An 18731-nucleotide genomic window follows, 5' to 3' on the forward strand; every position below is an offset into this window, starting at 1 on the left:
CTCAGCCTCCTGAGTGCTGGGACTACAGATTAAATCCACACCTGGGCTGAGCGTGTTAGTGCACAACTTTAATCCCAGCACTTGGGAGGTAGAGGCAGGTGAATCTCGTAAGAGTTCAAGGCCAGCCCGATCTGCAGAGTGAGTTCCAGGACAGCCAGAGCTGATTCACAGAGAAACTTCATTTCAATAAAGCAAAGCAAATCAAAACAAACAAACAAACAAAAAGAACCACAACTGGCATCTTACTGACCTGTTACAAGCATATATTTGTAATAGAAAATGTGTCATTTTTTTTCTTGATTTAACATAGCATCTCAATACAAAATCTATTTTAATGTCAAGGAACGAAATAGTATACAAAAGAAAGAACTACCCAATTGTATAAATATGATTTCTGTTTCCAACAACTTAAACTGTAAGATGAATTATGTCTTTATGTCTACTCTTAGAGTTTGACTGAGTCTTTTAACTAGTTTTGACATTTTAGTTCTACTTTAATGAAAGCAGTTATTAGTCAGTAGGCTTTGTACATTAACTGACATTATGGTAATTATATTCTCTATGATAATATAATTCTCACAATATATAATACTCTATGCTGCCTATAGATTATATGTGAATTTATACATAACTTATTTATGAAGACTAAATATGAACTAGTTTTGATTTCCATAATAAAATGTAACAGTAATCCCTATAAAGATAATAAATGTGAATTAAAATAATTTTTAAAATTAGTTTTGACCAGTATCAAATACTTCAGCATATGGTAAGGTAAATATAAAAGTTGAGCTATGGTGTATAAACATATGTATAGCATTCTGTTCCAGAAGCTTACTACTGTTAATTTGTTTGAGAGCAAGGTTAGTTATTAACCAAAATTACTGAAGTTTATTAACACTAAATACACTCCCATGTTACTTCTGCAGTAAACAACCTGATGAAGAAAGTATATGCAAACATATAAGTTTGTAGCTCTGAATGCTTCAAAGAATTTAAAACCTATGTGTCCCTATGTCGTTATCTCAGAAGTTATGCTAATACCCAAATTGTATGTATGAATTTTACAGTTATATGTTTTAAAAGTATATATTCTAGAAATAAAAATAAAAGATTTGAAAAGTATTTGGTCACTAGGTTAATCTTGACTATGTATTTAGAGGAACTAAGGAAGGCCATACATATTGACAACATATGGAAAAAGCTTCCATTTTTGCCATCATTTAGTGTGGTTTGATTCTCTGGTTTATTATGGAAAAGCTGTCTAGTATAAGCTGGTTGTAGGTATAGCCTCAGCAAATGATTGCAACAATGTTTACATAGTAAATATATGATTTTGAGTTAATCTTTCTAGTTTGGCATTAGTCAAAATTGTCCTTTAAAAGCATATTAGTCACAATTTTATGTTCATTTATTCCTCCTCAGTCAGATATTTACTAACTACCCAATAATAAAATGTTGGATGTAAGAGATCAGGTATAATCTGGACTTATTTATAATTTTATACTATTTCCCAAAAATTAATCTTTAGATCTTCTAAGCAGGAAATGTTATTTAAGTAGAGTGATAGATTATTTAGAAAAAGATGCTTTATGTTTTAAAATTGATACTTAAATAATTTATAATTCATAAGATTAGATATGTTTATATTCTTTGTGTTACTATAAATATAATAAAATATGTATTAACACAAATAAGTCATTTGGTTCAAGGGATATATTTTATTTTCCATCTGTGAACATTCCAACTGAATGTACTATTTATATAACCTTTACAAATTTTTAAATTTATTATTGTGTGTGTGTATGTATGTATATGTATGTGTGTTGGTACACTTGTAACGTAGTGTACATGTGGAGCTCAGAGGACAACTTGATTCTCTCTGTCCATCATGTTGGTCTGGGGATTGAACTCAGATTGTCAGGTTTTGGTGCATGGATGTTGAATTGCTGAGCTATCTTATCGGCACTGTTTATATAACCGATCTACATTACTAGTCTTTTGTAAGATGTTATCATGTACATTTTTGGAATATCTTTATTAACTAGAAATTGGAACATCAGAATCGGAGCATTGTATGCCCATGTATCTAATTCCAAGTTTTGTCAGCACATTTTCAGCTGTGCTCCGTCTTCAACTCTAGTCACTGTGCTCTTCTGTGTATGTGGATGACGAAAATCATAGAAAACATGTTACATATTTCATCCACAAGTAAACTTCAAAAGTTCAGTGTTTTGCCATAGCCTTATCTCTAAAATAATCAGATAAATACATTGAGTTTCCCACATATAGAATGGTAAATCACAGACTTTGCTAATTTTTGGTTGCACTCTTTAAACTGGTAAGTGGTTCAAATTATATTTGCAGCTAATCCATTATACGAGGATTGGTAACCATTTTGCTTTAGAAAGACCCTTTCTATTTAGGGCTAGTGTTTCCAGAATATGTCCTTTGGTCTTTTAATGTGCTGTGAGCTTTTAGCTATATTTCCAAGGAAGGGTTTGATTGTCAAGTAAATTTTAAAGTTTCTTTGTGGTATGTGTGTGTGTGTACATATGTTTGTATATGTGGGAGTAAAAACTCAGGGTCTTCCACATGCTATGTAAATGCTCTTCAGAACTCAGAGAACACCTCAGTTTAGTAAAATCTATATCAATACTAAAGGAAAGATTCTTAGTTCACCTTGTTTAAATTCAGATTCTTTTGGTAAGTTGACTAGGTACCTTTTTCTTTTTCTGTAAATGCTTGTCAGTGTCATTGTGGAAAATCAGTGTTTTAGAAAACAACTTGTTTTTTTTTTTAATTTTTTTGGTTTTTCGAGACAGGGTTTCTCTGTAGCTTTGGTGCCTGTCCCGGAACTAGCTCTTGTAGACCAGGCTGGCCTCGAACTCCCAGAGATCCGCCTGCCTCTGCCTCCCTAGTGCTGGGATTAAAGGCGTGCACCACCACCGCCCAGCTAGAAAACAATTTGGGAAGCATTGCTCTGTTTATTGAAACACAAACAGATCTGTGTAGATTACCTAAGTACTCCTCAGCTCTAGCTCAGAATGATTTGAAAAATAATCTCCCAAAAGAGATACAGAAATGTGTATTTTAAAAGAAAATTCATGAGTAGTTGTGATGGCCAGTTTAGAAGCCATTGCAATATTGAGTATAGCAATTGTATGTGGAACCCTTCCTAAAAATCACTGTCAAAATCAGTAGCAATTATTAGGGATTATTCCTAAACATTGTGCCTATGCTTTAAATTGCTGCCAGTTTTTAAGGAAACTGTTTTTTTAGGTTCAGGCAGCATTAAAAAATATTCTCCATTCAGTGGATTCATTTGTGAGCATTAGACTAATTTCTGTAGTCAAAGATCCTCACTTTGATGATATAAATCTAAATTTTATATTCCTTTATTGGTTAAAATTTTAGTATAATCTCAGACATTGCAGCACATGCATTTGTTAATACCAGCATCTGTTCATTTTAGTTAGTAAATAATCATTCTTGGGCTTTGTTTTTACCGGTTTGTGGTTTTCCGAATACTCCTGACACTAGTAAGTGGTGGTGGTGTAGATAAATTATTCAGCTTTTAGCTAACCAGAGTATAAGTTACTGCATTTGGGCTTGCTTATGCAATACAGCAAAAAAAAATTGTATGATATTTACATAAGGTACTGATTAATATGGCGGTCTGCTTGTTAAAGTTTTTTTGCAAATAAAAATCTTTTTGTCTAAGCTATAAGTAGACTAAAAATATTTTTTCAAATTTTCAACATGATAAATTATTTTTCTTCTTGTACCTCATTGATATCTATATATCTGTCTTCAATAAAACCATCATCATTCTCCACAAATGAATGCAGTTGTTCGAATATTACTGTAATGTCTTCAGAGTTTGTATCTGTTATTTGTGAAAGGGAGCTTGGGTTTCTAGTAAGGCCATTGTCGTAGGTTTCTGCTTCATGCTCTTCCAGGCGATGATGATTGTAACTAAGCAGAATATTATACCATATTGGACACTTGATAGCAATAAAGATGAGGAGTGACGTTAGAAGTACAGTGACGACAACACCAACAAGGAGAGCCCAGCTTTTTCCAAGAGGTTCATGTTCTTAAATAAAAGAGAGAGAGAGATTTTGTTGACAAAAGTCGAACAGTGTTAGAAAGGAACATACTTTACAGTTTTCTTTTAATTAAAATTACTAATTCACTAAAGAAAACTATGGCCAAAGAACATTGTTTTCAGAATGGCAAAAGGTTGAGAAATCCTAGTTTAAAAATTCAAGATGCTCCAAAATCTAAAACTAACTCATTGAGCACTAACGTGATTTCACAGGTGGAAATTCCATAACAGTCCTCAAGGGACAGGCCACCGTAAAAACGCAGATGCCCCAAAATACTGTATAAAATTATCTTCAGACCGCATGCATGTGGTATTTTTGACACATAAATGAATTTTGCATATAGACTTGTATATCCTCTCATGTTTTATGCAGTAGCCCATACTAAAAACCAGGTATTGTTACATGAAACCATTAACATACTTGTGAAGTGTGGTGTCTTGAGTAGTAAAATAGTTAGCTGACTAATACACAGTTTCATGTGAATGATATATAGTAGAGCCTCAGTTGGAATTCCAGTATTTTGTAAAGCTTCATTGAGATGAATTGTTCTTTTACATTGTTCATAGAAGCTCAAAATAGTGAAAGACAAGGAGAGCTGTGTGGTTAGTCTGACACATTCAGCAATAGTAGTGCTCAAAACCAGTACATTACCTGAGTTCCGTGTTAAATTTTTTAAAGAGCTATTAGAAGTTGAATTCCCAATGGATGGAAAATCAATATACAGATCTTCAGTTATAGTGGAAATAAATTTAGAGTGGCATTCAGCAGTGAATGGTGCTGACTTAATGCTGTAGTGCTTTAGGTCATCTGGGTAGCTACACGTGGTGATGTTCTCATTTTCTGGTAAAGAAATAAGATGTATTATTGACAATAGAAGTGGCTCATAACAATGTTGATATAGAAGTTTTGATAAGTCAGGCTTCATAGAAAATAAGAAGGACTGGAAAGGTATCTCAGTAGTTAAAGTACTTGCTGCTCTTGCAGAGAATCAGTGTTTAATTTCCAGCTTTCACATGGTTGTGCATGACCATCCTAACTCTAGTTCTGGGGGATCCAGTGCCCTCCTGACTTTTGCAGGTACCAGGTACACACATGATGCACATACACTTAGGCAGAACACTTAAACACAAAATATAAAATAAATGAAACAAAAAATTTATTATAAGAAAAGAACTCTAGATGAGTTTGTATGGCAACATGAGTGTTGATGCATATTCCTGTTATATAGGTTAATTGAAGTTTTGTAGTTTGTATGTTAGAAAGTTTTATGATTAAGATTATTGTTATAGTCTGGATCCCAAGCAGAGTATGATGTGCGGTTAACAAAATCAGACAACACCTTCAGTTCAAGCCCCAGTGCTGGAAAACAAATAACTAACCAACCAAAGGGACCTCTTTTTGTGTATTTTGTGGTACAGTACCCTAAAGAATAGACAGGAAGTACTTGAAGGAAAATTAATCTTTTCTTAAGCTAGGATCTCACTGTGTAATCCTGGCTTGCCTGGAACTCAAAAGAATTCTTTCTGCCTCTGCCTACCAAGCTTTGGAATTAAAGGTATGCACTACCACACCTGACACGTAAAAATAACATTACATAATGACTCTGCATGTTTAATACTACTTGCACATACCATTGTTTAAATTATCACCCTCTGCCAGGTAGGCTAGCGCATGTCTGTTCTGCAGTTTCTTCCAGGTGGTGTTTTTGCTTTTTTTAATTTTTTGTTTTGTTTGGTTTGATATTGGTTTATTTTTAATTGTGCTAAAGATGAAGTTCAAGGCCTGAGTCTACCAATGAGCAGTACTTCCAGCCCAGCCGTTTTCTTTTATCTATTCCAATTCTGACATAAGCCATCAAAGTTCCGTCACATTGTTTTCTTGCTTACCTAATATCACATTAGACGTGTTCAGCCAGTTCTGCAGCTGGAGTAGACCACAGGTGCAGTTCCATGGATTTCCATCCAACGTTAGCAGCTCCAGATGGAATCGTTGTGGCACATCAAAGTGGTTTATCAAGTTGCCTTGCAGATTCAGAACTCTCAGGTTGAATAGAGGTACAAATGTATTGGGATTCAGGTGTAATATTTTGTTTTGGCAAAGATATAACTGTTTTACTTTATTTAAGCCAACAAATGAGCCCTGTTCAATTACACTGATGGAATTTCCACAGATGTTTAAAATTTCTAGGTTGGAGAGATTACTGAAACTATTATTGTGTATGGCAGTAATGCTGTTCTCCATCAGGTAGAGCTCAGTGAGTAAAGAATACCTCTGGAGCACCCTGATGTCTGAAGCATTCAGAGTGATCTGGTTAGAACTGAGATCAAGGATGGTAACACTGTTACTGATACCCTCTGGAATAAAGGAATAATTTCTTCCGGTGAAATTACATTTGACTTCCTAGAAAAGAAAAAAAATAGAAATGTTTTAATCAGGAATAATTCTAACAGAAGAGATTAAAGTTAGCCAGGTGGTGGTGGCGCACACCTTTAATTCCAGCACTCAGGAGGCAGAGGGAGGAGTACCTTTGTGAGTTCAAGGCCAACCTGGTCTACAAGAGCTGGTTCCAGGACAGGTACCAAAGCTACAGAGAAACCCTGTCTCAAAATATCAAACAAACAAACAAACAAACAAAAACAAAAACAAAAACAAAACCCAAACAAGAAACATATCCAAGATGAGATATTGAATAAAAAAAATTCTGAGCCGGGTGGTGGCGCATGCCTTTAAACCCAGCACTCGGGAGGCAGAGGGACAGGCACTAAAGCTACAGAGAAACCCTGTCTCAAAAAAAAAAAAATTCTGGAAAAAAATGATACTTTAATCTGAAAAATAAAGAACAAACGTAGTTCTTTATGAAGATGAAATACTAAAGATTAAGGAATTCTGGTACAACCACCCAAGGAGAGTACTTTGTTCCATAGGTGTCTTCCACCTGTTACTATGTAAGTATTACAGAAAGAGTATTTCTCTATTTCTTTTATAGAATTATAAGGGAAATAGCAGTTTTGTTGACTTACTTAATCAGGAATGTTGGCACATGCCTGTCATCCCTGCACTTGGGGAGATTGAGGCAGGATACTGACAAGTTCAAGGCCAACGATGCTTTTTTTTTTTTAAAATTAAAACAGACTAAAACCTTATTTGAGGTTAGCATGCAAGATACATATATATGGGAAATTTGGAAGTTTGTGGAGATACCATCACATACCTAGAAATATTAGATAAATCAATGCCCAACAATCTCTGTTGGTATGACAGCACAACATTTTGATATTTTAAAAGTAAATAATTGTTTTCTATCAAATACAGAACCATGCTGGATATGATGATACACAGTTTTAAGCACAGGTAGAGGCAAATGGCTCTCTATAAGTTCAAGGACAGCCTGGTTTACATTGTTGTCTCAAAACAATAAAAAATAAAATCATGATTATTGATGAGCTATAATAAAAGACATGATTCCCATATTAGTAACTATACATCGAATAAATAGTTCTTGCTAGGCTCTGCTGTTGAAATAATGCAGTTGCATGGTGGTTGTATCAGTGAGCTTTTCTTACATTTTATGATTTTTGTTGATTGACATGGGGGGTTGTTTGTTTTGATGTTGGTTTTGTTTGCAATAGGGTTCCAGTATATTGCATGAGCTGGCCAACTCCTGATCATCCTGCCTCATGCTAATACACTCTGGATTACAGGTATATGTCAACACAACTGACTTAGTTGCTTAAATTTTTTTTGGCAGAATTGGGATTGATCCCAGGGTATTAAACAAAAGCTCTCCCACTAAGCTCTATCCCTAAGCTATACCTTATTTCTTTACATTATTATTTTGTATTTGTACAGTATGTGCTTGCCTGTGCATGAGGAGAAGGAGGAGAGGTCAATGTTGGATGTAATCAGATCCTCTTGCTTGCACTAAATCATTTCCTCAGCTCTCTTGCCCCATTCTACGATTTGAACTGACTTTTTTTGTCTTGAAACTAATCTCTGATTTTATACTGAAAATTTACAGGACTCTATTCAGTTTTAAAGTTTTTTTTTTATTTTTATGTGTATGTGTATGTTCCTGCACGTAAATATGTGTACCATGTATCTGCTTGCTATCTGTGGAAGTCAGAAAAGTTCTTTGAATCTCCTGGATCTGGAGTTGCAGATACATATGAACCAACATGTGGGTTCTGGGAATTGAACCTGGGTCCTCTGCAAGAACAGAGTGTGCTCTTAACTCCCGAACCAACTTTTTATTCCCATTTGGTTAGCTTTGAAAAAGAATTCATTTTATAAAACAAATAATACTTTTGCTCAGAGGTTACAGAATTTTATTATATATGGATAAGTAAAATTTAATTTTTATTATTTATGTTTGTGTATGGTTATGTGTGTGTGTGTGTGTTCCCGTGTCCATGCACATGCATGTCATAGCACATGTGGAAGCAGAGGACAGTTTTCAGGAGTCAGCTCTACTTTTTATAGTGTGTTTTGGAGCTGGAACTCAGATTGCTATGTTTTGGCAAACACCTTTAGCTGTGAAGACATTTCAGTGGTTCTCAAGAGTTAATTTTTAATAGTTCATCAATTGTCTTTAACTATTGTTTGTAAAAACTTACTGTTTTAGAGGCCTGGCTTTTGTCAAATAGTAGCATAGAGAGTGGCCAAAACACGGTCATGAAGTGTGTGATTTTCATACTGAAGGCCTAAGAGAAAAGAGAATATTCCATTTTAAGAGATAAACTTTAGAGGTTGAGGACATACTGATTTCCATTTTCCCCTTTACATATATTTTTCTTTTAAAATACAGAAAATATGAAGCAATCCCATTGCCTTTCATTATCCTGTATACTAACTAACCTTAACAAACTGAACAGTCCCTGTGGACACCAAGACGCAGTATTTTTCTAGGATGTGTTATTAGCTTCAGAGCTAACAAAAAGAAAAAAACCCTTATAAATAATTTAAATACTTGTGTTAAAGATTTTCAGTAAATATATAGATAAAAAAGCCCAGAGGAATATATATTTGCAATTATGTGCAAACCTAAGTATATATTTAAATTGATGCTTTTTGATAATTCAATTTGGAGTGTTGTATTGATATTGTAGATTGATTTGTAATGGTGGAAGATAAAAATTACTGTTTCTTTCAAGTATTCACTACTGTAACCTCCAGTACATTGGCTGTTCATTTCTAACAAATACTTAGTGAATTTTACCCGATGAATTTTCAGGGTTTATAATGTCATGATCATATGTAAATTATTGATTACTGAACCATGTAGCATGATTACTCTTTCCATTTTAGACTTTTTTGTTTTGCTAAACTGAGCTTTTAAAAATGTGTTTATTTTTTCATGTTTTTTTTTGTCATGAATTTGTCCTATAGCAAATCTCTCAGTAAGTAGTGTGTACTAAATATTTCCCTCTCAACTACATGAAAAACTTCTCCTGGAGCCTGTTGCTGTGCTTAGTCTAGACACGCTGACCAGTGGATGACGCTTCCACTGTTCATGTCTGACTTTCGTGTACAGATTCTCCATAGTCTTTATTACAGATTCCTGCCTTTAAGAATTCTTTGTCTTGTTTTATTGTTTTGTTTTTTTGGTGGGGCTTCATAACTTCCAAGGACCACAGGAAGGACGTTTTTGCTGTTTTTAACCTTGAGTGATTTTGGTTAGAAATTGAATTCTAGTTGGGAAATATTTTTCCTTCAAAATGCTGATGGCCATTGTTCTACTGTTTTAAGTTTCAGTACTTATGTTTTTCTCAGTCTTTGTCATCTTGTCTACCTTGCCTCTCTCCCTAGTCCTCAAAGCACTAAAGTCAGTATTTTCAGATTCATGATCCTGTGCCTTTTAAAGTTTGATTTCATCAGTCAGATGGATACCTGGTTCCCTTCCAATCTGGAAGTTATACCACTCAGTTCTGAGAAAATTCATTTCTAAATTATTCCATTGATTGATAATGCTAATTGTAGAACTGCCTAAATTGAGTATTATCCATCTGGAATAACCTTCATTTTTCAGATCCTCATTTTCCTGTGTATATTGTAGTTTGCTCTACTTTTTGGAGACAATCTCAACTTTATCTTTCAAGTTTTTTTCATATATTCTTTAGATTCTAGACCTTTTTTATTCTTTTATTTTTTTTTAGTAGATCCTGCTGCATTGATATATTTTTTTCTTCCTTCCTCCCTCCCTCCCTTCATTTTTTTCATTCTTGTGTTTTTATTTGTTTGTTTGTTGAGACAGGTTTTTTTATGTGTCATACTGGCTGTCCTGGAACTAACTATGTAGACCAGGCTGGCGTTGAACTCACAGATTTGCTTGCCTCTACTTCCCAAGTGCTGGAATTAAAGGCCTTTGTGCTTGTTTCTTTTTTCTTTCTTCTTTTTTTAAATGAATAGCTTTTGTGTCCCCAGTTTTGTTTTTTTCCAGCTATGGAAGCTTTCTTTATGAATGTTATTATTTTGCTTGGGGGTAAAGTGTGAAACTAAGTGCCTGACAGAAAACGGTGTGTTTGCATTTTTGACATTCCCGTAGAGTGAATGTGCTGAACTTTTGAGGACATTCTCAAATGTCATTACCTTTCTTTCACGCTAGTTGTATTTCACAAAATCTAAATTACTTCCTATACATACAAGGCCTTGTAGGAATCATTTCAAGAACAGAGTGGTAAAAGGTGATTTAATATTAATATTTGGTGTATCAGATATAGCTTCATCTAAGCATTGTTTCTCTTTTAGCTTGGGCCTAGTATCCAAATTTCTCCACAGAAAAAGCAAGTTCTTAGCTTCCATAAAGAAGGAACATCACATGTCAGAGCAGAGATATGGAGGACTTTGTGCCTCCTCCTGTTTCCAGAATAGCTGATAATGGTAATTTCTGAACAATTTAAGTTCCTGTAATAGAAATCAAGTGGTTTTTTTTCCATTGTTAACATGGGAAAAACTTACTTTTTCAGTTACCACTTAACTTTCAGACTTGTAAATCTTACTATTGTTACTTCCTCGTGTATTCTCTGCTCTTGTGAGTTTATACTCCCCTTCACCTTTAACTTTTATTGTGGTCAGGTTTTGAATGGAAGCCAAAGTTAATAGGTGTATTCGACATGCTGCTCAAGTAGAAATTGCCCTTTATTGAAAAGTAATAGTCTTAGTATTTATTTTCTATTTCATCGTTTATTCATGATGATGTTTCATATTCTGTCTACCTGTTTTCTCAAAGTCGTCACGTATTTGAAAGGATATAATTATTTCCTGTCATTTTTAGAGGTCTTCTAATATTTAATCACTTGTACCTTTCTAAGCAGTTATACTTATTTAAGATTTTTAAAGAGAAGATTATTACATCCAAGCAAGAAGGAAAAAGCCAAGTAGAGTAAGATTCTATTCGAGTTACTGAAGCCTGTTTGCTCTTCGGTGATAAGAATTTATTATTTTTCAATGCTGGTATGTTCTTGTCCACTCATTCATTGCTTTCAATTTGTTGATATGTTTAGCTTTATTTCTCTTCTTTCTGTCTTTTCATGTTTGCTAGAAAAAGTTACTTGCCTCCTAGATTTTATGCAATATAAGTTTTATATGAAATACATTTTTATCACTCTTTTAGAGCCAGAATTTGAATTAAGCTACAATGTACTCCACATCATTGGCTATAAAAAGGGGATGCCTAGGTTATTTATGAAAGCTAGCTTACCTGTACTTAATGATTTCTAGGAACACTTGGGCAGCCTCTTTGGTACTCTTAGTACTGATGTCCTCAGTGGTATGCACACATGAGTGAGGAGGGCTAAGTAATGGAGAAGTGCTAGTTTTTCAGACATATGGGATAAGGATAGTTAAAGAAAGGAAGTAGGCTACACAAAATTAACTAATATCGGTGAAGAGTTGCTGTTGAACAGAAGCAAATGAGGGCCCATGCTTTTAATCCCAGCTCTACAGAGGCAGGCGAATCTGTATGAGTTTGAGGTCACCCTGATCCTCATGTGTTCCAGAACATCCAGGAGTAAATAGAAAGACTCTGTCTCAATAAACAAAATACAGATGAAGAATAAAGTGGAGTCAAGGTAGAGCTGTGAGCCATTTGGGAGGAGCTAGGGGGTCATGTTATATTTATCACTTAGTAATTGTTTTCTATAGTGTACTAAAATAAATTACAAAGATTAGAAATATCTTTCTTAATGAATTGTGGAATTAAAAGCAGCATATAGTACAGGTTCTCCTTTCAACCTATCTGCAGTGTTACTATGTTTAAAGTTGTAGCCCACACTGTCTACAGGTCTCTCCACACATGTGTGTGTTTTTAGCTAGGGGAGATCAACAGAGAATGAATGTTACGATTGTGATGTCACACAAATCCCCAGACAAAAATATGTCTTTCAATGTTGATTTAAAAAGAAGACAGAAGCCGGGCGGTGGTGGCGCACGCCTTTAATCCCAGCACTCGGGAGGCAGAGGCAGGCGGATCTCTGTGAGTTCGAGACCAGCCTGGTCTACAAGAGCTAGTTCCAGGACAGGCTCCAAAACCACAGAAAAACCCTGTCTCGAAAAACCAAATAATAATAATAATAATAAAAAGACAGAAAGGGGGGGCAGTTAAATAAGGCCATTTCTTTAGTTTTTTTTTTCTCAATTTGAAGGTTATTTTGAATTCTGTCTTTTGAAAGAATTAATAACATCAGGAAGAAATAGAGTTTCCACTAGCTGGTGTATGTATTTAAGAATCTTTACACAGAAAAACCAAATCTGAACACAAAGCGATGATGCTGTTACAGAATTCATGTTCTTCTTTTAGGAAGTTTCCAGTACAAGTTTAGGAATTTTGGCTTATTATGGGCAGTGAGATAAAAGTATGCTGTACATATTTTGATTTTGTTAAATAAAGTCCAGAAGTAATTTTGTCCTTCAATATTTATACCACAATACAGTACATTTAAAGTGAGAGATTAACAGTTAGCAGTTAACTTTGTTTCTTTTCTTAACTACTGTGTGATTTTTGAATTTTAAAAGTTAAATAATAACTTACATTGGAAATTATATTTGAAAGCTGTTTAATAATAGTCACCCAACTTCAGAAGTTTCAGCTAGTAATTTTTTAATCTTGTAAATTTGTTTTAAGGTTAAAATTACTTTAGATTAACATTTAAATTAACATTTAAAATAAAAAATTATTAAAAATTTGATTAGTAGATGAAAGCTTTGTATATCACTATAACTTGATTTGTAAAGTGCTGTTGGCCACTTCCTAGGTTTATACTATTTCTGCAGTAGACAGTGTGAAAATATCATGTTAGTCACTAAAGGCAAGAATTGCTCTGCAGATTTAACCAACTGAATTTCTTTAGTTCAGCAACAACAACCAGACCTTAAGTATATAAGATCTTACCTTTCCTTTGTCTTTTTTGTATCTGAGACGGGTGTGCTCAAGACATCTATTCTGGTTCTTCTACGCCATCAGAAAAGCCTGTGTCACATGATCACGTTTCACTTTGTCTTAACCTTTGTACCCAGTGAACAGGTGATTAAGAAGCTGGTATTCCTTAGCAAAAGATTGACTAGAATTTCTTAAAGACATCCTTGACTTTTTTAGTGTAACAAATAGCAGTTTGCTTAGTTTTTGTATTTTGTTTTAAAATTTTATCAAAATATTAACAATTTTGTTTCATGACTTAAAGAGTATAATATTGAGAGTATTTTGAACCACGTTTCTAAAGCAGTGTAGGCAAAGCTATTTTGTATTTTGTTAGATTCAAGCACACCACCAAGTTTTATATTCCACTGCCTTTCAACATTGTTGTTTGCTTCTTTTTATGGCACCTTGCTTTTATTGTCACTTTACTGCCAGGCTATAGCAGGGGCAAAGTGCTCAAGCCATCTAGAAACCTGACAGCCATTATATGCCCTCAGAAAATAATATGTGCCTTCCTTGTGATGCAATCTTAACCCTCTGTAAATAAAATACTATACAATGTTAGCTTTCATCTCACTACAGTGGACAGCGGAAGAAACAGTGTTTGTTGAGTAATGAAATGTAGAATGAGTTTTTCCAAAAAGAAAGCTCCTTGGTTGGTGTCTTGGTAAATTAAAAAAAAACAAAGGTTGAAATAAATGACACTTTCTGCTTCAGATTTCTGTGAACTCATGTGTACTCACCTAAATTTTGGCAGTAGAAATCCCATTGTTACATTTTTTTTTTTTTTGGTTTTTCGAGACAGGGTTTCTCTGCGGCTTTGGAGCCTGTCCTGGAACTAGCTCTGTAGACCAGGCTGGTCTCGAACTCACAGAGATCCGCCTGCCTCTGCCTCCTGAGTGCTGGGATTAAAGGCGTGCGCCACCACCGCCCGGCCCCATTGTTACATTTTAAGGAAAAATATCAGTGCCTGTTCAACAGTGAGGCAAAAGTAAATTGGAATTCCCATTGTCTGTTACATTACCTTCATATTTTATTTGGTTATTCTGAGACGTTTGTAGGAAATGTTCTAAGTTTAGGTCCTTTTGCTAGTTGTAGGACATGATTGTACAGAAGGTATCTGGATCTAATGCAGTTAGCTATTAATTGATTAAAGACAGTACAAATTATTATCTATGAGTGAAGGCCATAAATAATGATAGGTTAATCAGATTTTTGAAAACCAGTGAGAAATTCATGATCTGGGCACTAAAAATTTATGTTGATCAAACTTACTCTTTCGACTTTTCTTCCTTTTGTGACAGGTTCTCACTGTGCGTTCCTGTCTTGCCCAGAATTCCCTATGTAGACCAGGCTGGTCCTGAACTCAGAGATCTGCCTGCTTCTGCTGCTTAAACTGGGGATTAAAGGCATTGGGCACTATACCTAACAAATAAATTCTGTCAGCTTTATTTAACGAAATGACTCCTGGTAGGTCAACCACACTCTAGAAGGACAGGCTCCACTCCCAAGAGAATTGCACAATACAAACTGCCTTGGGCTGGGGACAGGAGAGAGAACTCAGAAGTTGGGGAGAAGGAGCTATGTGAGAGTAGAGAGGGCAGATACGGGAGGAATAGTGTAGGGATCAAAATACTGTATATGATCCTCAAAGAATTAATAAAAATACTATTTTTTTAAAAAGGAACTTTCTGTAACCTATTAGTAATTGACTGTGTAGAAAATAAGATACAGGGTACACTAGTATTTCTTGTGATTATATTATTGCATTATTAGGGTGGCTATTATTAAACAATGGTTATATTTTCAGGAAATTAATGTATTATGGTTCCAAATATGCTTGGTAAATACCCATTTGTCTTAGTTAGGATTTTTGTTGTTGTGAAGAGACACCATGACCATGGCAACTCTTAAAAGAAAACATTTAATTGGGATGGCTCACTTGCAGTTTCAGAGGTTCAGTCCATTATCACCATGATGGGGAACATGGCAGCATGCATGTAGACGTGGTGCCTGGAGCTGAGAGTCCTACATCTTGCAGGCAACAGGAAGTCAACTGACTGTCACACTGAGAGAAGCTTGAGGAAAAGAGACTTCAAAGCCTGTCCCCACAGTGGCACACTTCCCAACAAGGCCATACATCTCTTAACGGGCCGTTTTCTTTCAAACCACCCCACCATTGTATTTAAAGCAATAGGTAAAAGCACATTTAGGCAAAGTATGTTACTGATCTTATGGTATAATTTCTTTTTAAGTTTTTATTAGATTGTTGTTGTTGTTGTTGTTGTGTGTCCGTGTGCGTAAGAGTGCTCAGTTGACATGGAGAGTGTGGATTTGGTCTGCCCTTCTTTGGGTTCCATGGATTGAAAGATTATCAGACATGTGCGGCAAGCACTTAGACTCCCTGAGCCATCTCATTCAACCTGTGATTTTCTTTTTTTTAAAAAGATCAAATTGTGGGGCTGCACAGTGGCTTAGTGGTTCAGAGCAATGTTCTTACTGGGGATTGGTGTTTGATTCCCAGCACCCACTGACTCAAACTCTCTGTAACTCTAGTTCCAGTGATCTGACACCCTCTTCTGACTTCTGCGGGCACCAGACATACACATAGAGCACGTACATATATGCGTCAGAACACTCATTCATGTAAGATAAATAAATCATAAAAAAGTATTCATATTGCACTGTAGCTCTCCATATTGGCCAGTTCAGTCAGAGCGGCCTTGCTTTAAATGATTCATGTAGTAACTTTCTATACAGAGCTTGGCTTGATCAGAGAAGGCTGTGACTGACTGATGACTGAAAGTCACCATTGTACGACGAGTATGATCACCAAAAGATTGTGAACCTCATATGTACATAGGCCTGAGAGATTGTGTGCGATAATCTTTCTTTCATTCATACATTTAAGTGGAGAATAGAGAAACTGGATTGGGGATGCAGAAGTGAAAAGTCTGTGCTAAGGGGATCAAGTTTTATATACATTTTTTTTTTACAAGATAAGGACTTTCACACACTGAGGTTGATTTTCTTTTTAAGTATCTCTAAATAAAATTATTTGATTCCCCTCCCCCCTCGATATACTAGCAGGAACATTTCATGCTCTTGATTTCAGGAAAGAAAAACAAATCCGAAGTGTAGAAGAAGAAGTTGAGCAAGAAAAACAAGCAGCAGATGGAATTATCAAAAATATGTCTCCAGAAAAACAAGTCAAGTACATAGAAATGAAAACCACAAATGAGAAACTGCTGCAGGTAATATTACCCTGGACGGTGTCAATTGTTTTTCCTCGCGTCTTACCTTCTCTCCCTCTCCATCTTTCTCCCTTTGCTCCATTTCATGTATATGTAAGTCTTGAGCATAAGAACATGTAGGCAAAAGGTGTGAAAATGTGGCTAAAGATTAGAATTTTAAATCTTGATTTTAAGTGATGGCATGAGTTTGAAGGTTTCTGATGATGCCTGTGATCAGAACACTGATAGGGTAGCTGTGATGGACTTAGGATGTTGTTTACTGTATGATGGTGTCTGTGATCAGAACACTGATAGGGTAGCTGTGATGGACTTAGGAAGTTGTTTACTGTATGATGATGACTGTGATCAGAACACTGATAGGGTAGCTGTGATGGACTTAGGAAGTTGTTGACTGTATGATGATGACTGTGATCAGAACACTGATAGGGTAGCTGTGATGGACTTAGGAAGTTGTTTACTGTATGATGATGACTGTGATCAGAACACTGATAGGGTAGCTGTGATGGACTTAGGAAGTTGTTGACTGTATGATGACTGTGATCAGAACACTGATAGGGTAGCTGTGATGGACTTAGGAAGTTGTTTACTGTATGATGATGACTGTGATCAGAACACTGATAGGGTAGCTGTGATGGACTTAGGAAGTTGTTTACTGTATGATGATGATGATGACTGTGATCAGAACACTGATAGGGTAGCTGTGATGGACTTAGGAAGTTGTTTACTGTAAGATGATGACTGTGATCAGAACACTGATAGGATAGCTGTGATGGACTTAGGAAGTTGTTGACGGTGTGATGATGACTGTGATCAGAACACTGATAGGGTAGCTGTGATGGACTTAGGAAGTTGTTGACTGTATGATGACTGTGATCAGAACACTGATAGGGTAGCTGTGATGGACTTAGGAAGTTGTTGACTGTATGATGACTGTGATCAGAACACTGATAGGGTAGCTGTGATGGACTTAGGAAGTTGTTTACTGTATGATGATGACTGTGATCAGAACACTGATAGGGTAGCTGTGATGGACTTAGGAAGTTGTTTACTGTATGATGACTGTGATCAGAACACTGATAGGGTAGCTGTGATGGACTTAGGAAGTTGTTGACTGTATGATGATGATGATGACTGTGATCAGAACACTGATAGGGTAGCTGTGATGGACTTAGGAAGTTGTTTACTGTATGATGACTGTGATCAGAACACTGATAGGGTAGCTGTGATGGACTTAGGAAGTTGTTTACTGTATGATGACTGTGATCAGAACACTGATAGGGTAGCTGTGATGGACTTAGGAAGTTGTTGACTGTATGATGATGATGATGACTGTGATCAGAACACTGATAGGGTAGCTGTGATGGACTTAGGAAGTTGTTTACTGTATGATGACTGTGATCAGAACACTGATAGGGTAGCTGTGATGGACTTAGGAAGTTGTTTACTGTATGATGATGATGATGACTGTGATCAGAACACTGATAGGGTAGCTGTGATGGACTTAGGAAGTTGTTGACTGTATGATGATGACTGTGATCAGAACACTGATAGGGTAGCTGTGATGGACTTAGGAAGTTGTTGACTGTATGATGATGATGATGACTGTGATCAGAACACTGATAGGGTAGCTGTGATGGACTTAGGAAGTTGTTTACTGTATGATGACTGTGATCAGAACACTGATAGGGTAGCTGTGATGGACTTAGGAAGTTGTTTACTGTATGATGACTGTGATCAGAACACTGATAGGGTAGCTGTGATGGACTTAGGAAGTTGTTGACTGTATGATGACTGTGATCAGAACACTGATAGGGTAGCTGTGATGGACTTAGGAAGTTGTTTACTGTATGATGATGACTGTGATCAGAACACTGATAGGATAGCTGTGATGGACTAAGGAAGTTGTTCGTTGTGTGAGGGAAGGATTGTAGAACTAATGAAAAGAACTATTCCAAA

General features: G+C 35.7%; 2 protein-coding genes across 4 annotated transcripts in view; one reads left to right on the forward strand and one right to left on the reverse strand.

The window, feature by feature from the left end:
* Positions 1-18731, forward strand: part of Ift74 (intraflagellar transport 74) — a 79478-nt gene that overhangs the window by 18202 nt on the left and 42545 nt on the right. For all 3 annotated transcript variants that reach the window (XM_075945913.1, XM_075945914.1, XM_075945915.1), the window contains one exon: positions 16637-16775. In XM_075945913.1, coding sequence (XP_075802028.1) covers positions 16637-16775 — 139 coding nt within the window. The remainder of the gene's footprint in view (positions 1-16636; positions 16776-18731) is intronic.
* Positions 1451-13603, reverse strand: Lrrc19 (leucine rich repeat containing 19). Its single transcript, XM_075945916.1, has 5 exons — positions 13498-13603; positions 8726-8812; positions 5999-6512; positions 4764-4952; positions 1451-4099 (listed from the first exon to the last, which is right to left on the reverse strand). The coding sequence occupies exons 2-5, from the start codon at positions 8801-8803 to the stop codon at positions 3771-3773; spliced, it is 1110 nt and encodes a 369-aa protein (XP_075802031.1). The 5' UTR covers positions 8804-8812; positions 13498-13603; the 3' UTR covers positions 1451-3770.

The sequence above is a fragment of the Microtus pennsylvanicus genome, chromosome 13, assembly GCF_037038515.1.
Source record: "Microtus pennsylvanicus isolate mMicPen1 chromosome 13, mMicPen1.hap1, whole genome shotgun sequence".
Lineage (NCBI taxonomy): Eukaryota > Metazoa > Chordata > Mammalia > Rodentia > Cricetidae > Microtus > Microtus pennsylvanicus.